Raw genomic sequence first — 21,411 nt, 5'->3', positions numbered from 1 at the left:
CTGTATGCATGTGCAAACTGTATAGAATTCTAATGCTACCATCTAGAGCACATAATAGCCTAATAAGAACTGCCGTATCCTAATCTTCACACGGCAATAATTTCAAACTGATATTATTATTCTCATTTCCTTGAATAATATCCATACTCCAGGGTCATTTTCCTTCTCATATTCAATATTGTGCATGCTTGTATCAAGATTCCTTTCTTCATATCCTGTCACAGTATCAATCACTGCCTCCTGTCCACTCAATCCACTTTTGATTTATCAGCCGCCGTCTTTCTGGACTCCATAACTCGACCCAAACCATTTTAACAAGACATTGACAAATAGCACTCAGTATCGCATCAACCTGTTCCACTTAGTAAACTAAGAAACACTAACTGTGACATCTCTGCATAAGTATTCTATTCTATTCCCCAGACTGATGTATATTAATGAGGAGATGGTATTTGAAATGCTTCTTCCACATCAGCATCTAATATGATCAAATTAGGAAATGGGATGATTTATTAAATTTTGTAGAGCTGAAATATTTCTTTATATCACTATATCTGTGGTTTCAGAAAGTGAGCTGTTGCTTTCAATTTTTCTGCTGAGGATGTGCCTGCATTTCACAGACGAATTATTGTCTTTAAAAAGATTGCAAGAAGACGAAATGTTATTAAGCAAATGCTCAGTAAAACAAACTAAATCAGTTTTAAAATTCCTAATTTAATGTAAATCTTGGTTGTTTTGCTGAAATTCAGTTTGTGATCTTATTAAGTCTTATTTGCATTGTACTGTTTTGCTGTAGGACAATTTTGAATCTATAGCATAACTAGGGAGCCTCAATTCTTGACCTGAGGTGCAACTAAAATAAAATAAAATAAATGTAATATGAACACATCTGTCTTTTGGGTGAAGAAAATCTATGTTACTTGATATGTAAGGTGTGGGGTTTTTTTAAACAAATGAGGGCTTTTTATGAATTAAGAATTTGCATTTCAGACTGATTCATGTGTCCAACTCTTTGCACAGTTAAGTGTTTGATCATTTAAGGCTCTAATTTCTATTAGAAAAAGACTAAAATCTGGAAGCAGCACTCAATAAAAATATATTATATTGCAAGCATCATGATTTTTATGCTAGGCTCAAAATTCTCAATTCAAAATATCTGAATATGTGTTCTATAAAGCCTTTATATTCTTCTGTTTTCAGTAGGTCTGAGACTCCTTTTCCTCACTGACCCACCAAAGCCCAAACTTGAGTCACTTTCAGAAGAATGGAAAATACAGTTTTATTTTAAATGTCTTTTGGTGGCCTGGGTTGAACTTTAAACTAGGACTGAGTTTTAGAGGATACTTTATTTAGGTATTTTTTTTAAAAAAATAGACAAACCTTATTAATGGAACATACTATATATAAAATAATTTTGTATCTCCCCTCGGATAAGGTTTCTTAATGAACTCCAAAAGTGCTTTCTATCTATGGACTGACACTCTGAAAACCTATGTAATGTAGAGCTCAATGTACATCTCCTTAAAGGGGCAACACATAAAACTAGCTACGCTGTACTGTTTATCAATGGAAAAAACTAGCCACACATATAGCCAGAATATAAGAATGGGAAGACAATGTACCACTTACCTATGTAATAATAAGGGCACAAAGTAATAAAAATAGCAAGAAATGAGCTATCGTTAGTATTCTCAACACAGTGAAGATATTTTAAGTCCACTTTCCCAGTCTGCAATGACACAGAAGACCAGTACTGTACAGATCCTCAACTACAGATAGGGTTCTGTTCCACATCAACCAAAAAATTGCAGAAATTCATCACTTAACAACATTCATTTGGAAATGCTCTCATTTATTTATTGACTTATTCACCCAATTTATACCCCACTTTTCAATCTGAACAGACATCTGGAATGCTTTGTGATTCAAACCATTTACAGATCATCACAAATCCACATACAACCTCATGTGCAGAATTATTGCGTTCCAGTAGAAGAAATCGAGGAGTCATCAAAATCCAGTCACATATTTCAAAGATTAGCTTCCAATGGTTTCCCCAAGTCTTGCCCTTTTCAATCGCACATGTGGAAGTTGCTTCCCTATGATAACAGCAGCTGTGCTGCATGTGCTGTATTGCAACTACATGGGTATGGCCAATTATGTGGCTCTTTCTTAGCCAATCTGCCCCGCATACATACCACTGTCATGGTAGATAACACTAAGGAAAAAAGATTTCTACACAGTTGTGTGTATGAGTGAAAAAGTCTCCAGCTGCAACTATCACTGAAAGAGCCTCCTTGCTCACAGGTTGTTTTATTCATTCTCAATCCATTGCCCCACAACAAGAGCATAAATCTCCCATCTTCAAGACTGTATGTACTCTTCCTTGATCATTCCTTCAGAAAATAAATGTGCTATTTTACTGCCAACAAGGAAATGTTTTAAAATATTAGGCTGACAAAAATTAGTCTCAGTGTGCTGAGCATGCTGACAGTCAATGGCTCTTTCCATCAGGGATAACACATTTGCATCCATCAACTTTCTTGGGCTAAAACAAAATAAACTATTTTTCTTCATGTGAAATATAGCTCTAACCTTCTAGTACAATCACCAAAATAAAATGTTTAAAAATGTTTGTTTGTTTTTTAAATTAAGGTATTTATATACCACCTAATGTAAATACCAAAGTTTCTAAGCAGTTATTTACAAACACTTGTATAACATTTAGTCACACACATTTCTCATGCTTCTTGCTTAAAATACTAAACTAGGCACCCCCCAAACTTCGGCCCTCCAGATGTTTTGGACTACATCTCCCATCTTCCCCGACCACTGGTCCTGTTAGCTACGGATCATGGAAGTTGTAGGCCAAAACATCTGGAGGGCCGCAGTTTGGGGTTGCCTGTACTAAACCATCAGCGGCCATAGTAGCTATAGGCAGAAGCTATGATTTGTGCAGAACAGCTGGATTTTTTGTGATTCCATTTATAGATCCATTAACAGGTAGCGTTTCAAATGCTAATTCTGATTTCCTACATTCCAATCTACATACAGAGTACTTATTGTCAGTATTACCTTGTGTGGGTCACCTCCTTCATGCTGCAGCTCCATACAGTTCTGTCTCACACACACTCACAAATTCAAGTATCTGTATTTAAATTGAGAACTACAAAGTACTACTTTATTTGAATTTCATCCTGAGTCCTGCAGTTGGTTTAGCATATCTGCTAGTAACATTAGCGTGACTATCCTGCAAAACAAGTATTTCTTGTTGTGTTGCTCTACTATGGAAGTGCATATACCACACAACCTATTAGTCACTTGTAATACTGAACTGCTTTAAGTTTGAGCTCCGGGATAGGAAGGTCAAGCTAATTCAACCTTTTGCATTGACACTACATAACTCGCTAAAGTTAATATAACTATCACTGTAGGCAACAAGGCAAGAGAATACAGAGAAAAGTATATATTATCTGGTCAGTCTTACTCTCTGAGGGCAAAATGGTCATACCTTCTAGTTCTGCTCTTTGATCTTGATCTCTGAGACCGATATAATTTTCCTCGGTCTCTTGAACGGCTCCGGCTCCGTTTTCTCTTGGATCCATATGAAGAGCTGCTGCTAGATCGATGCCTGTGCCTAAAACAGTAACAGATATTGCCAGAAAGTCCATCAGTGGAGCATAATAAAGTTCACATTTTGCACTTGCACTGCCACTGATCTAGGCTTTTTGCTTATATACAGTGAAAACAAAAACTGAAAAGAAATATACATATACATGGACAGAAACCTGCTCAGTCATGAAGATCATCTTCCCAAACCCTTCTCCGGGTGCCCCCAGCTTCAAGGCAATATCACTGACAACTGAGAATAAGGCCTTCTCTGTGGCAGCATACCGGATAAGGAACTCCCACCCCAGATATGTTTGTTTGGTACCTATTTTGTTAAGTTTTAGGCACCAGATGAAAATAGTTTTCTTTGCCTGTGCTTTGATAGACTACAATGGGCTCTCACTGTGGTATGGTATTTTAATACTCTTCATTTATTGCTTAATTCAATTCAATTTGGGATATATATCCTCCTATAAAGAAAATAAATCATAAATAAATATTCATAAGATTTTACTCCAACACAAGTCTAGGAAATAGTTCTATATATAGCAAAGACGGGTGCAATTACACAGTTCCTGGTATAAGAGCAAGAAATAAAGATGTACTATAAAGGTTTCTGAATACAATTTCAATCTATGTAGTATTAAAACATTTTTAGTACTTTTCCTATTTTTGTATGTAATAACTTACTAAGAAATGTTACTGTAATGCTTATGTTTTGTTATGTCATTGGCACTGTGATGCTACAAATGCCCATGATTTTCGGATTCCATATCCATTTTTTCAGAAAATGTCCTAAACACAGCAAGTTCAAGATCATCACAGCTTTTGGCAAAAGAAAAAGTGAAGACTAGACAATAAGGCTGGTTTGCAACAGTGAAAAGTAAACATGTACTCTTGTAAATCCTCCCAACTCAAAATTTTAGATCATCCCATGCATATTTATGGAGACAATCAAGATGATTTCACAAAGTATTTTTCCCACTAGGACCTATACTACTTAGAGAGGTACCTCCTTTGGGAAATATGAAGAAAATTTAAGTTATCATCAGTTCGTAGCATGCATCTCTGTCCTCCCAGGAGGTTTATTCTATATAAAGAGGTGCTTCCCACTGCAGAACAATGCAGTACTGTCAATTGGGGCATGCATAAGTGCTTGTCAATACAATTGTTCTTGTCTTTTAAATCAAAACACATATTCACAATGGCCAAGACTGCATAAAATCACATTAAAAATCACTGCACCAGTATCTGTAGAACAGTGCTTCCCAACAGGAACATAATGTTGTTGTTGTTGTTTAGTCATTTAGTCATGTCTGCCTCTTCGTGACCCCATAGACCAGAGCACGCCTTCATTTAAATACCCAGTGACTGCTCATCTTATTGTTATTATTATTAGGGAATTTTTTTGAAGTTTTGTGGTGTTGTTTTTACAATCAATAGATGTATAAATCTTACAGAGATGGGGAACTTGTGCCCTTCAGGTATTGTAGGACTACAACTCTCATCATTTCTGACCACTGGCTATGCTGGTTGGGACTGATGGGAGTAGTAGCCCAACAACATCTGAAAGGTCATGTTCCCCACCCCTATTTAAAGGGACCCATCTGGCACTCCAACCAAATATTTCTGAATGCGTGTCCCCCTCATAAAAAAGGCATAAAAGCACACCTGAGGTTACAGCAAAGGTTAGCCTGTTTAAATTGCTCCACAAACCCTCTCCTTCCCTATTCTGCTGAGAAAGGTAGAAACGGCTACAATGACCAGCACTTCCAATCAGGCCACATAAATGAGGTCAAGTCCAGACAAGCCAAAGCAGAGCAGAGCAATAGACAGCTCTCAGTGGACTCTGCTGGGTAAAGTATCAAGGACCAGGGTCACCTGAAGCCTTAAGGTAGCTGGCAAAGCATTTCGTTCCAGTGGTTCTGGCCCCCTGGGAGAGCTATATGTTGGGCAGGTCTGTTGCTCAGAGCTTTCCAAACTGTGTGTTGCGGCAAGCTAGTGTGTTGGCTGCAGTATGTAGATGTGTCACACATGTTCCCCACGCTCCTCCCAGGGCTGGAAAGGGGTTAGTTTAACCTCTGGTTTGCTAGTAAAACTGAATTACTGTGTCGTGAAATGATGCAAGTCTAAAAAGTGTGTCACCAACATGAAAAGTTTGGAAAGCTCTGTTGTAGCTGATTCTGAGTTTGAATGTTCCTGCATGGCTGTGGAGCAGGAGAAGCTAGTGGAAATTCACTCCCGGGATACGATGATGGGAGAGACATGTTTTCAGGCAAGGTCAGTTTATAGGGGGGTGCTGAGGGTTCCCACCAAGTGGGGCCACTTCTGAGTCCTCCAATCCCGAGTCTCCTTCTTTTGCCTTTTGTTTCTCGGTGGATACTCAATGCAGTATTCAGTGAAGTAGTGCCATTACTACAAGGACTTTCAGCTGAGCAACAGCTCTCTCCAATCACCCACTCACTTCCACCCCTGAAGAAAAAATAGGTTCAAGAAGGAACAAGGAAATTCCCAGGCCACTTAATATGATTTATCTCTGTAGGAATAACTGCCATAAATATTCCGTAAGTCCTAAAAGCTTACAGGCCCTGGATAGATCGGGGATGGAGAGGAACTTACTTACTTACTTATTTACTTACTTACAGTACTTTATTTACAAAATTGAATACTCCTGCAAACCTACAGAATTTTCTGAGTATGTGGAAACCACCATCTTATTTGGGGTGGCCCTGTTTTGCTTCCAAACTGGCAGAAGCTCAATCATCCAATTTCATTATTTAAAAGAATGATATTCAAGCAATAAGCTAATTGTACATCATCTGACTGGAAGCTTGGTTAATCAACATGGAAGCTGGAGTTAGTTTCTGCAAGACATAATTTGCAAACAATATGTCTTATGGCAGGATGTTCTAAAATGTTCTCAATGGCTTACTCTATTTAAAGACATCTTTATCTTTATCTGTGAAGAACTGGAATTTATTTACTAAATGAAAAGGAAACAGTTGCTTTTATCAATCACCATAATTTAATTCTTCAAAGATCAAGCAGAATCCAGCATAACCTTGAGATTTTATATTATCTTAACAGCCAGGGGTGTATCCTACACTGCGGTCAAGACAGAGGTGCTAGCCAAATCCTCAAAGCAAATACTTAGATCTTTCTGGATTCAAATAAGCCAGCTGGTTCTCATCCAGCCTCCAGGGTTTCTTCAAGCTTGGTGTTATCTGTCAGATAGTCATATCTGCAGTGTAAGAGAGATATTCATAAAGCTGCGTGTCATCTGCATAATGTTGGCATTGCAGTTGATGTTATCCCACTATGTCCCTTTAGGGGATACATGTCAATATTAAAAACAGGACCAGGAAAAACAAATGAGAAGGCATTCTACCTATCAGAACTTTTTGAAGAAAATATTTCCTGTAACGATCACCTTTTCTTAACTATAAAGAAATTAACCAGATTTATTGAATTTTATTCTACGTTGTCATCTAAAATTCTGAACAGGCAATTTTATCTTCTATAAAATAATTTCTGATATCCTAGTCTGGTCATTTCTCCTTGATTTACTTTGCCAACATAGGCAAAAAATGTACTGTCTGAAAACTGGGAGGCAATAGACTGTGTTGGGAAAACCTACAATATTTTACATGAGAGAGAATCTCTAAATTATATTTTTAAAAATATCACCCATCTAGTGCCCATGCATAGCTTACAACAATTTAAAGTCACAAATACAACAAAACTATATTAAAATAACAATGATATAGCAATAAAAAGACATAAAATGCAATAGAAATACATTAAACATTCATTTACAAGCTACAATGGCAGAATCACAGGTATAAATGATTTGTGAAATAGTTCAGTAGGTAGAGCATAAGACCCTTAATCTCAGGATTGTGGGTTCTAGCCTCATGTTGGGCAAAAGATTCCTGCATTGCAGGCAGCTGATGACCCTTGTGGTCCCTTCCAATTCTATGAATCCATTCTATGAGTTCTTACTTAGTAGGCAAAAGCTTGTCAGAATAAAAATTTATTTATTTACCAGCTGATGAAAGACAATCAGAGAGGCCAGCCATGTTTCATGAACAAAGGTAATACTGATGGAGCCACTAAAGAAATCCTGTCTCTTGTTCTCATCAACTATTATTATTTATTACTTTATTTAATTTCTATACCACCCTACACCTGAAGGTCACAACCCTACGTCACAACCCCACGTGGAACACAGAAAAAGGCCTCTCCTTAATTTTAGGAAGTGGACAGAATGACATGGAAGGAGGCAATTCCTCAGGTATCCTTGGCCTAAGCCCTGAAGTAAATTGGCAGTGAGCACAGATGTTGCATCATAGTCCCATGGATGTGTGTCCACATCCTTGCTGCTGCTTCCTGGACCCACTGCAGCTCTTCATAGGGTGGACCCATGCACAGCACTTTGCCCAATCACAATGTAACAAGCCGGATGTAAAGCTGTATCCAGGAATATTCAACTGCAAATGTGATTTATTTTTTTTAATTTAAAAATAAACGTTATTGGGTTTACACAAATAAAATTCACACTCAAAAAAAATTATTCAGAAAATAATAATGATAATAATAATACAAATGGTCAAACATGATAAAAAAAAATAGCAGACAGAATCATGTACCAACCAAACAACTGCATTACTATAAATCTCACTATGTGGCACATATTCATTGTCTGTTTCATTATTTAACCCTCCCCCCATCCTATTCCCTACTTCCCAACCTTCACTAAGCTGTATTATTATAAATTTCCAGTTTTTCCTATCTACACACTTTGATTTCCCCCCCTTTCTCTTTTGTAGTGCTGCTCTTAATCATCTTTTATTTTATCTTACTTTTCTATTTTATTCTTCTTATATCTTAAATCCTTTTTCCATTCCCTTGCCCCTTTCCTCTCTCTCTTTCTTTTGTTTTTTGAGCATTTAACATGCCGGGAGAAGGTTTGGTCTCTCCACCTGACACTTAATGTAATCCATAAATGATTTCCAATTCTTGGCACTTTCTTCCTTCTTAATTCCTTTGACCTCTTCATATTTCATTGCCCACTTACTATACGTCAACAATTTGATTTGCCACTCCTCCTTGGATGGAACTTTTTGAGACTTCCATTCTTTTGCTATTAATAGCCTTGCCGCTGCTGTGGCATAACTTACTAAACATCTGTCCATTGGTTTAATCTCTTCTCCCAGCATACCTAACAAAAAAATCTCCGGCTTTTTCTTGAAGGAGTATTTTACCATTTTTTAATTCCCTATATACTTCTTCCCAGAATACCCTGATGTGTTTGCATTTCCACCACATGTGGATATAAGGGCCTATCTCTTTTTGGCATCTCCAACATTGGTTACTAACACCCGGGTACATCTTAGCCAATTTATCCGGGGTTAAATGCCACCTATTTTGCATTTTTAACAAATTCTCCTTTATGTCATAATTAGGTGTGAATTTTGAATTTCTCTCCCACAATTTTTCCCAATTATTCATCATTATTGTTTTTCCCAGGTCTTGACCCCATCTAATCATTGAACTCTTTGTTAGCTCTTCCTCCGTTTCCCATGCCAATAAGATTTGATATAGATTTTTTATATATTTATCCTTTGATCCTAATAGAATTTCATCCAATTTTGAGGTTTCTTTCCCGAATCCAATTTGATTTACTTGAAAATATTGTAACCAACTGCTGAAATAACTTTTGATTTCCGTGTACTCTTTTAATTTTAATATCCCTTCTTTTTTTCCAATAATTTTTTATAGGATGGCCAATCACCTTCCATGTTTCATCTTTTAACTGCCACGATTTCTAATGGGGATATCCACCAGGGGGTTCTGGGTTCGAAGAATCTTCTTTATTTCTGCCGCACTTTGTATAAAGATTTTTTTATAATGTTGAGCATGAAGATATTTTTCTTGCTTACTTTTTCTTTCATTGGGTACCAGTGCCACCCAAAGGCTATTCCCTCTCCTTCTAGATCTAACAAATCATTATTTTTTAATTCCATCCAATCTTTTATCCATGTTAGGGCCGCTGCGTCATGATATAGTTCCATGTCCGGTAATCCAAACCCCCCTCTCTTTCTATGATCTATCATAATCTTATATTTTATTCTGGGTTTTTTCCCATTCCAAATAAACTTTGTAATATCCTTTTTCCAATCCTTGAAATATTCTCTTTCCCTAATATTGGTAGGTTTTGAAATAAATAATTCATTTTTGAAATGACACACATTTTAATTAATGAAATTCTTCCCATAAGAGATGTCTTTAATTTTTTTCCAAATTTCCATCTTTTTTTAATCTCTTTCCATGTATTTATATAATTTTCTTGTATTAAATCAATACTTTTAATTGTCATCTTAATTCCTAAATATTTCATTTTTTATTGATTTTTAATCCAGTTATTTCTTGTAATTTGCTTTTTTCTTCTATTTCCAAATTTTTTATTAACATGCTTGTTTTGTCTAATTTATTTTTAAGCCTGCCAATTTTCCATATTCTGTAATTCTTTGTAATGTTTGGGGGATAGTGATTATGGGGTCTTCTGTTGTTATCACTATGTCATCGGCGAAAGCCCTAACTTTGTATTTTTTGTTGCCTATTACTATACCTTTTATTTGTTCATCCTCTCATGGCTTTGAATAGAACTTCCAGCGTAAATTATAAAGAGTAGTGGCGATAAGGGACATCCCTGCCTGGTGCCTCTTGTAATGTTTATCTCGTCTGTAAATTTTCCATTTATTAATAATTTTGCTTTTTGATTTTCATATATTGCGCCAATTGCCCTTTCCATTTTGTCGCCTAATTTTATTTCCTTTATTATTCTTAGCATAAACGGCCATGATACTCTATCAAACACTTCTTCTGCGTCACTTTTTTTCTGCGTCACTTTTTATCTCTTCTGTTCTCTAGGCACTCAAATATGTTGACAATGTTCCTTATATTATCTTTTACTTTTCTGCCTTTAACAAAGCCCGCTTGGTCTTTATGAATTATATCTCCCAGGATTAAATTTAATCAAATGCAAATGTGATTTTTCAATGGGACTACACCCGCATCCAAAACTGACTTAATCCCTACTACAGATTATGTTCTTCCCACCTGTCTTGTCTACATTGTGCCAGAGTTTGTCAGCCCTCATTCAGCCCATGACCACCTCCAGGCACCCAGTCAGAACCACAGAAGCTTTCTCAAGTACTAGACGAAAGAGTGAAAAGGAGCCACGTGTCATCCAATAGCAATGCACTCCAAACCCTCAGGCACCAGGCTGAGTTAAGGGTAGCATAGGAGAACAAAACTGCTTTACCCACCTCATGAAAGACATCAATAGCCAGTAGTCTGATCCTCACACTCACCTCAGAGCTATTTATGGGTCTAACAATCATCTGAAGGCAGCCCTGTTTAGGGAGGCTTTTAATGTTTAAGAAATTAGTGTATTTTAATGTTTCTGTTGTAAGCCACCCAGAGTGGCTGGGGAAACCCAGCCAGATGGGCGGGGTATAAATTATTATTACTATTATTATTATTATTATTATTGTTATTATACAGATTACGGAATGGCTTTCGTTTCGTTTCTTTTTTAAAAAAGAGACCTACCTGTTTGTTAAGTCTGGCACCAGAGGTCCTTCTCTAAATATCCCTGCCGATCTGTAGGCTTTCTTAATAATAATTACTATTATTAAATGCCACCACCTAACTGGGTTGCCTAGAGAGCCACGTTTTAGAACGTTTCCCCAAAAAAAGATTACCCAGGATTTGTAATTTAATGTTGCTATGATAACTGCTTTTGTTTTGATGTTTTTGATCTGTTTTATATTTGTTTTATGGTTCTCTTTTGTAGGCTATTTTGGAAATCTGGATTAATAAAATTACGTTGTTAAAAATTTAATTTTAAAAAAATACGGAAAGGGACAGATATTGCAATACTTCAGACACCTGGAAGAAAGAATTTTTTAAAATGTGGGAGAACAGAAGTGAGAGTGTCAAGCAAAGTTACTATCTAGAAATACAGCAGAATGACAATGCAATGACAGTGCAGATCCTAAAAAATCAGGGATATCGTCTCCAAAGGTTCAGGCAAACAATCTTAACTCATTATCCAATGAGTCATACATTTCTTATACACATTTTGATATACAGTCCAATCATCTGACAAGCTTATCACTGTGATCATGAGAAAGAATCATATCTGAATAGAAATGAAAGTAAAAAGAGGAAGGAAGCAGCTAAGGTAAAGGTGCAGAACGAAGAGATTAAAGAATGCCAGAAGCAATGGTCCATGCACAAGGGGCCTGGGAAAGAAAGGTGGGCAAATCCAGAGGAGAAAGAAAGATGGGACAGACATTCACCCACCCACTGAGCTGCAGCCCAGCTTCATGGTTCCATACACATTCCTACCCTTGGTGGGCATCTTGCTAGAATTTAAGTGCTGGCTCATTTCTGTTCATTTTCAAAGACGATATCAAACAGCAGAGGCAAAATTGCTTTGATTCTACTCTACGACAGGATATTGAAGGAGATTTATATAGTGTAAGCAGGGTTTTGTCTCAGTCTGAAATGTATTACTCTCAGAGAGGGAACAGTTTAAGAGTGGCTGGGGCAACCCAGCCAGATGGGAGGGGTACAAATAATAATAAAAAATTGTTGTTGTTGTTGTTGTTGTTATTATTATCATCATCATCTAAACACTACATACAAGCACCATGCCTATAAATCCTGGAGGGTCTTTACAGATAAGACTCTTTAAAAAAATCCACCCTATACACACATACAAACCCTGTGACTGCCAAATTGAAAAAGTTCAGAAGACATGCAAGTAAATAGAGCACTAAGCTAATGCTTCATCTTTTTGAAGCTAAATGCTTCATATTAAGAGCTGACTGAAATGTTGGAGAAGCTAACAATGCCAAAATAGGATTAACACTGAATAATTACATTCATTGGAACTCACTAGATATTAATTTTAAAAGTATACACCTACTAATATATGTAAAATTATTTTCAGCCTTCATATAGGTGTCTGTATGTTGCCTCCTAGATCAGAAACAGCATGTCTCCAAATACCATTTCTTGGGCCACAGCAAAATAGGGCTACTGCATCCACGACCTTGTACTTGAACATGCCATAGGTATCCAGTTAGCCATGGCTGAAAACAGAATACTGAACTAGGCCTCTGACAAATCTAGCAAGACTCTTCTTATGTTCTTATATATCCAGGTGTTAGAAATTATATAACATGTTAGCGGTAATCTGGTAAAATTAGATCCTAGAGTTATATTATTGAATATTCATTCCATCTAATTGATTTTGGATTTGTAAAAAATGCTCCCCCAAAATTGCTAGATATTGGAACAAGTTTCTGTTCATCTAGCAAGGAACGATTTATCAACATTCTTGAAACTGCCAAGTTGAATGGACAGATTATGTGCAAAGGAAAAAAGAATACGTCCATCTGAGAAATGAGAAATGGACACTACTGGAAAACACATAATAATTTTCTGATTTTGGACTAAGAAACTTTGTTGTAAATATTTGTTTCTTTTCAACTAAAATATAAAAAGACACATCAAAAGCCCTAAGAGTGACTGTTAATGATATTATTTTCAGCAAGAAGCTTTCTTTCATTGCCATTCCTGTTTAGGGAAGTTTTTAATGTTTGATGCTGTATTGTTTTTAATATTTGGTTAGAAGCCACCCAGAGTGGCTGGGGAAACCCAGCCAGATGGGCGGGGTATGAATAATAAATTGTTGTTGTTGTTGTTGTTGTTGTTGTTATATTTTTACTGAAATTCAGTAATGTAGAAGTTTTATTTTTTACCAGTAATATGGTAGTTCCTCAATACCAAACTTACAAAGTGAGGGAAATTTCAGAAACAGACTGGAAAGAGAAGTTGCTGAATTCATTACCAAGCTTAAAACCATGGATAAACCTGGTCTAAATAAAGACACTGGATTCTTATCTCATTATACATGATAAAGCTTTCTTTAGCCATCTCACCCCCTTGCTTTTTCCTGCAAGACTAATTGCAGCCATTAACAGCCATTAACAGTCGTCAACAGGTTTACCACTCCTATCAGGCAATCACCCATTCCCACCACCCTGCTGAGTAATACCCCTCCCCACCCTCTGACTATACACAAGGGTCTGGTGACTTCTGTTTCAGTGTATCTGAAGAAGTGTGCATGCACATGAAAGCTCATACCAATGACAAACTTAGCTACTGGAAGGATTTTTTTGTTTTGTTTTGTTTCGACAATGTCAGACCAACACAGCTACCTACCTGTAACTGTTACACAGATAAGGAAAGGAACCACCCTAGGTAAAAAGCAGGTAGATGCTGTTTCTGAACTTGGAAAAGTAATACTCACTAAACGAGCAGGAACAAAGAGCATGACAAAAAACAAATTTAAGGGAGCTTTATGAAAAGCATAATCAGGGAGGTGTCAGGTGGGTCAGATTGGGCCACATTCCAATCACATGGAATTGATACATAAACAACAGTTGCCCCAAATTATGTCCACAAATTTATACTAACCAGAGAGCAATAAGGGGACTTAATTCCTGATCCTCTCCTTCCATATAACCCAGTGGCATATCCAGATTCAACCACATACGGCTGTAATCCAGTTTGTTTGGACACAGTTGAAGCAGCATCCTATGCAAGCCAAATGAGTCATAGCCAACCTGCATTACCCACTTTGCATTGAAAATCTGGTTGATTGTTAATGTTGCCCCCCAATATATGGAATGCAACACTGCACCCATGCAATAATCCAAAACCACTTCAGTACACACTGGATGATGTGCAAGAAATAACCAGCAGCTCTACCTTCCTCTCCACTAGTGCCTCAATCCAAAAGGTATTGCCAATTGGAGCAGAGCACTCACACAGTAGCCCTGGATGAACACCAGAGCAAGGGGGATATTTTGTTTCTTAGTGTCTTTGCTGGATCTTTATGCTACAACCTACAGGCAACAACTGATTTGCATGGGGTTACATTCCTGACCCCCACCCCACCCAGTGCATCAGCGCAGGGCACATAAGCTCTCCCTGCCCACCCCATTCCACCCCCTTTTCGAGCCACTTGTGGGTTGTCACTATGTGTGCATGCATGGTCGCACGTCAATTGGACATGCGTAAATTGGGCATTGCCTGTACTGTATATGCCATTATCTACAGCAAAATGTTGGATCAAGCTGTGAATTATGCCTGCTAAATATTTTAAGCAGCCTTTTCTACAAACACTTTCAAAACCCAATACAAATTAATTCATTTACCTCTTTTCATATGAATGTGAACGAAACTGGAGATCTCGAGACCGTGACCTTGACTTCCTTCCTGATTTTTTACGGCTGTAAGTTCTGCTATCAGAAGAACTGCTTGAAGATGACCTCCTACGGTGTTTCTTTTTTCTTTTGCTTCTACTCTCTTCTTCGGTGTCTGATGAGCGGCGACCCATTTTAACAAGCTATTTTTTAAAAAGAGAAAAGTACTGTAAACATCAGATGAAATCTTAAACATTCTCATAGAAAGCCTGCTGTACCCGTACCAATCTCCATGCACCAGTATTCAGTTTAGACCTGCTCTCTTGTAACACCTTTTCCAATGCTGCAAACAACAATCCTGATCATATTTACTTTTATCACTGAAATTAAGAGAGCTTGCTTCCAAATAACTCTCCTTAGGAATGATAACTGGGAACGCCCAAGTGTGTGAAGAAAGTTTCATTTTTTCCTTGGGGAAGACTGGGAAAAGCTTTCACCCTAACAAATGGATGTTGTCTTGGAAGTCCTAGTATGTTCAAGCACTTGTTCCCAGGTACTTATGCATAAGATTTCAGCTTAAAACTATTACCTCCATTGAAGTTTAGTGCAATTGTGATGAACATAAACAAGGCAAGAAACTTGGCCTTGCATTCAGTAAAAATTGAAGAATGGAACAAGGAGGATTAAAGAGGACATTTTTCTAAGGGTCTAACCTTCTGGAATGCAGGAAAGTGTTTGGAAGAAGAGAAACTAATACAGTATACAATACTACCGTGTTTCTCATATTATAAGACATGTCTTATATTTATTTTTTCCTCAAAAAAACATACTATGGCTTATTTTCAAGGGATGTCTTATTTTTTTCCTCCTCCTCCTGCCGCAGCCGGCATTGCTGCTGTGCCTATCACTATGTCTTATTTTCGGGGTATGGCTTATATTCCTTGAATGCTTAAAAATCCTGCTATGGCTTATTTTATGGGTATGTCTTAAAATATGAGAAACAGGGTAAAACAAGAATTGCCAGCTTAGAAGATACATGTCACAAATAGCACAGGCAGTAGGAGCTAGCTTTATTCAACTTGTGAACCTATATACATTTACCTGGAAGTAAATTATTATTATTATCCTTAAGTCCAATGGCAGGTTATAACAACTTAAAATATAACGTTAGGAACAATTTAAAAAGAATGCAATCACAAAAAGGTGGATCTTAAAAATATACCGTACATCTCAGATGTCAAAGGCTAAAGAGGTACCTTCAGCATTCAGTGAAACCTACATACTGAAGCTGCTAGGTGCACCTATGTGGGGAGAGAGTTCTACAACTTAGGGCAGGCATAGGCAACCTTGGCTCTCCAGATGTTTTGGAACTGCAACTCCCATGATCCCTAGCTAACAGGGCCAGTGGTCAGGGATCATGGGAGTTGTAGTTCCAAAACATCTGGAGAGCCAAGGCTGCCTATGCCTGACTTAGGGGCTGCCACAATGCTCTCTCCTCGAGCCGCCACCACCAGAGTGGCATAACCACCAAGAGCACTCTGAATCGGAACCATAAATGAACTGACAATCAGTGTAGCTCTTTTAAAAACAGGGCTTATATGTGATCTAAATGAAACCCCATTGACCTCAACCAGAATCTCTTCCAAATGATCATGCAACTGGAGGATCACGGTTAATTTGTCCTCATATATACTGCTAAATTAGTGACAAAACAAAATAGAAGTGGCATCTCCCACATACAGTTGGGAGTTGAAGCTGCAGCACCTTTCACTCCCCCCCCCCCAATACATTGACTTGCCACGCAGGTTATTGGTGCAACGAGTCAAGTGTGGGGTGGGGTGTGGGACAGGACATCACAAGTGTAAAGAAAACCATGCATGGTGTGGTGAAAGCAGAGAGGGAGCAGTTTTCCTCCCTCTCTCACGTCTCCCTCTGGTTGAGACCATCCACTGGAGCTGAATGTCAGAACAGGGCAAACAAATAAAAGCTACTTCTTTCATGCAATGCCCAAGTCATAGGGAAGTCACTCCCCAAAGTTGTAGTGAGACCACCATCTTGGGAGGGCTTTGAGAGAGCAGCAGACTTTCATCCATGGAGGATGAGGCTATCAATAGCTATACTGTATTAGGCTCCTGGATCCTACTCAGGGAGGCAGTATGTCTGCGAGTTGTTCACTTGGGAATTACAAGAGCAGAGGGTGGGTCCTGCTCACAGGCTTCGCACAGGCAACTTGGCCGTCCACTCCAATAACAGGATGCTGGGCTAGATGGGCCTTTTTCTGATCCAGCTGGGTTCTTCTTCTGTTGCTCTTTTTTAACGCGAGTTCTGGGTGAGACACGAGGGCACCCACTTCAGGGTCGGGGGGGGGGGCTTTTGGCACGAAGGTTTCCAGGGCCCTAAGACGTCCACCCAGGGCAGACTTCCTCAACCTCGGCCCTCGGCATGTTTTGAGACTACAATTCCCATCATCCCTGACCACTGGTGCTGCTAGCTAGAGATAATGGGAGTTGTAGGCCCACGCGAGCACAGTCGGAGGAGGCAGCGCCAAACTGACGAGAGCGAGGCCTCCCCTCGCTAAAGCCAGCAGGGGACGGGGAGCTTGGCGCTCCGCATACGCCAAACACCCACCCACCGAGCCGAGGCCTAAGGAAAGCTCGCCGCGCTTCCCGCGTCAGAGATGGCAAGGCCGACGAGGCTGGTCTCGCAGGCGCCTGCGAACTAGGCCGCAGCGGTTCCCTCCTGCCAGACCCGCTCCGACACCCACCCACCCCTTGGGCATTGTTTTTGTTTCGGTCCCCGAGGCCTAAGGCCCACGGAGCCATCGCAACCATAGCAACCGGACCCACCGGCGCGAGCCCATTTACCTCCGAAACCGGCGCGCCCGCCGAAGGCCGCAGAGCTTCCGTAGTTTCAGCTTCGGCGCCTCCTTCCTCCTCTCAGGCCTGACTAGACGATCCCCGGAGCTCATCTATTCACGCAGCCCAGCCGAAGAGCGCCGAATGCATCGATTAGAAAGGCCACTTTTTTCCTCTTCCCAACCCCCACCCCCTCGTCTAGTAGGCTAGCTAGCTCGCTATTCGGCGTTCTTCCTCTTTCTTTGCTTTTCCTTATTTAAGCAACATTGCTGACCACATAAACAAATCTAATTAATTGGTCCTCGGAGGGGTGTTCCCCCCTTTTTAAGAAAATAATAATGACGATGATGCGGGTGCAAGTTGTCATTCATGCCCTTTCTTTATTCCTTACCTTCTCCCTCCACCCCACACCCACCTCCTCCCCAGGAAAGAAAGCGGCGTGGGAGGGGGGGGGAGGACCCGGAATAAATCACAGAATTCTGTCTGTATAAGGTGCGCTGTGATTAAAACTGCAGTGATTTATCTGCAAATTGCTTTTTTAAAAAAACACCCTGCAATTTTCCTTCTTTGGAAATGATGGGCTTTCTAAGGTTAGGTGCAAATTAGTTTCCCAGTTGAGACTATTTAAGGGTTGTGCTGGTTGCGGGAGGAGGGGAGTTTAGACGCCCCGTTGGAGGAGGATGTAAGAATAAAATTTATCGTTTTTCATTTAAGCTAAGAGTAATTAAAGAAGGTCGCTCTTTCCTGGAATTCATGCTACATTGACATATTTTTTTCCCCTCGACTCTCTGAGAAAACCATTTCCTTTCTTTGCTGTAAAGACGAGACGCTTTTGTCTGACAGGGGTAAAAGTAGCCGCTGTTTGCTTTGCTCTGGGTGGCTTCTGGGTGGTGGGTCAAGAAGAATAGGCCCCGGTCTTCAAACTGCCCGGTGCGGCAGCGCTACGTTTATTCACAGGGAGCTGAAATGCTGTGCTCAATGGGGCAAAGGAGGTCTTGGGTTTTTTTAGATGGGAGATCAGAACATAATCTCACAAGGAAACTTTATGCATTCACGCATTTGCTTAAATTTCAGGCATCCGGGCTTAAACTTTGATTCAAAGCAACAAATCCTCCCCCCCCCCCAGACTTCTGCTGCGATCCTAAATGTACTTGCTTCTACACTTCATGCTCGCGGTTCCAAGTGGTGGTTTGGATTATATCAGAGCAAACCCACTGCTTTCGGCGAAAGTAAATGTTGTGTCCGGAATTTCTTACACCTCCTGAGTTTATTTCACGCAAATTTACTGGTGCTAACAATTCAGCAGTCCAGGTGATAGGTTGTTGAGACGCTTAACTTGCTTACAGTTATACCAAACTTACAGTGCAATCCTATACATGTCTCCTCAGAAGTAAGGGCTATTGAGTTTAATGGAACTTACTCCCAGGTAAGTTTGTATAGGATTGCTTGCGTCCTAAATCAGATATCTAGCTCTGATAATTCTGGCATATATAGGCTATTCTATACAGGCTTTCCGAGGATCATGCTTTCCAGTGGAAAGTATAATAATAATCCATAGGAGTGAAAAATACCGTGAGTATATATTTAATTTACATGTTTCTGGATTCCACTGGGTGATGCCTAATCATGTTTCTCTATCCTATAATCAAATTCCACAGGAAACATCCACTTTACTTGTGTCTTGTCCTTATTATTATTATTTTTAATCTCTGTTTTGTGTGTGTGTCGACGGTGTTGAAAAGTGGGATCCACGTGGGGATGTTAAAAATTTGCATAAAACTGAATTTTGTGATTTAAAAAGGGAGGCCCAGCCAATTAATTATCTGAAAAAGATTGGTCTCCGAAAGTTTTGCACTTGGTGCCTCCAGTAGATGCTGTAGAAGTTTCATTGAAAACAGTGGGGAATGTTTTGAAGTGATGTATTATTCACTTGAATGTTGTTAGCCATTTTTTCATTTTCCAATTCTTTTTCCATTAGAATAATTGTGTATGCTTCTTTTAGCTTTTCGGCGATAAACAATTCCCCCCTAGGCGATAGAACATAACATTTCAGTGGCTTCTCTGCAAGTCAAGCACTTTCGCATGTCGGAGCACCCAGTCTGTATCCTAACAGGCTTAATAGCAACAACCACAAAACAGAGAGTTAAGAAGATGTTCACGTAATTTTCCTACAAATTATTTAAAAGTTCATCGTTTGCCTGAACTACATGCAAAACAAATCACATATTTTAAGCACCTTTTGAGAAGCACCCTTTCCCGTAACATATTGGAAAAGGGAATCAGTTTTGCTTTATTTTTAATTAACTCATAATCCGGACTTGGAATAGTTTCCAGAACCACTCTGTCCAAGGTGTAAAGTCTGCGCCCCCCCCCCCAATAAAGCGTTAAATTCAAATATTTGTACATAATGAGATTAAAGAAAGGAGAAGAAAGGAGAGAACAAACTAGCAATACATATTCCAACGTCGAGTTTACAAAGATGCTCCCATTTTCCAGGTGAGGAAATGGAAAGAGGCGGTTGTTTTCAAACTACATTTGGACAAGTGCACTCTGCAGCCCTCTACACCCCCCCCAAAAAAAAAAGTCTAGTGAGAGCTCAAGCTTTAAAGTCAGTTCTGTTAATTCCGAGACCAACTCCTCAAACCTGTTTTGCAACCCTGTCCTTTTCCTGAGATCACACACGCGCCCCTGAGTTCAATGGAACTTAACTCCCAAGCGATTGTGCATCGGATTGCAACCTAAGAGTTTCCCACGTCCTGAAGAAGAGACTGGCCAGATTTTCCCAAATCATTTATGTATCTCAGATCTTATATGAATCCATGTATTTTAGTTGTAGTCTTCTGAAGAGCAAATCCACCCCAGAGAGGAAATTTTAAAAAAACCAACCAAAACAACATGAAGAATAGAAACCTAAAGCAAAATGCAGCAACAGCAATCTAACTCACGGCAAAATCACAACAAAAGCTTTAATCTCTCGGCATTTTACAGCCCCGACCATTAGAAAACAGGAACGGTTTCCCCTCTCAATATAACTCGAGCGCATCTCCAGGCTAAACTGATCCGACTGCTGCGTATCTTCCCGGAGATGTCAGCCTCCCTTCGCATTTCCAAAAGGGTGGCTAAATCCACCGCACCCAAACCCCCCAATAAAGCAGAAAACGTCTAGGGGATTTTTACAGGCAAAATTCCCTGAAATGGGGAGCCCCCGGCGCCTTGAGCGCTCCCAGAGTCCCAGGAATTAGCCAGAGACCTAACTTAGTACCATGGCGCAGGCAGGAATGGGAAGGAGACCAATATATGTGCATATATATACATCGCAAAACCTTCGACGGTTTATTCGGAATTATACTCAAATCAGTGTTAAATCTAGGGTCGACGTGTAGGAAATGCAGACAGAGAGTGAGTGAGTGAGTGACAACATATCCAAGGGACAGGCTGGGACCCAACACAGGCTGGGACAATTCTGATGGAGTTCACCTCTCTGCTGCTGTCTCTCCTCCCTCCCCGCAACTCTAAACGGGTCTCAATCGTACAGGGTTTAATTCAGGCTGCGGTTGTGGCTAGAAGCTCGCTTCGTCCCTGGGCTTCAAGGGCAAGCGCCGTCTTCCCAGGCGGGTTTAGGATTGGGCTGGCAGCGTGTGAGCCGAGCAAAGCATTCC

General features: G+C 39.6%; 1 protein-coding gene across 4 annotated transcripts in view; it reads right to left on the bottom strand.

Moving 5' to 3' along the window:
* The window catches only part of RSRC1 (arginine and serine rich coiled-coil 1), a 159,739-nt gene extending 141,898 nt beyond the window's left edge, over window positions 1-17,841 (bottom strand). For 2 of the 4 annotated variants that reach the window (XM_088669135.1, XM_088669134.1), the window contains exons 1-3: window positions 17,744-17,841; window positions 14,910-15,100; window positions 3,512-3,637 (exon numbers count right to left, since the gene is read on the bottom strand). In XM_088669135.1, coding sequence (XP_088525261.1) covers window positions 3,512-3,637; window positions 14,910-15,091 — 308 coding nt within the window. In that variant the 5' untranslated portion in view covers window positions 15,092-15,100; window positions 17,744-17,841. The remainder of the gene's footprint in view (window positions 1-3,511; window positions 3,638-14,909; window positions 15,101-17,743) is intronic. The other 2 variants (XM_035133475.3, XM_035133474.3) reach the window with 1 other exon arrangement.
* Between the last annotated feature and the right edge of the window lie 3,570 nt (window positions 17,842-21,411).

Source organism: Zootoca vivipara, chromosome 5 (assembly GCF_965207765.1).
Source record: "Zootoca vivipara chromosome 5, rZooViv2.hap1.1, whole genome shotgun sequence".
Taxonomy (NCBI): domain Eukaryota; kingdom Metazoa; phylum Chordata; class Lepidosauria; order Squamata; family Lacertidae; genus Zootoca; species Zootoca vivipara.
Note: the sequence above shows the minus strand (reverse complement) of the source record. Positions and strands in the feature narration are given on the sequence as shown.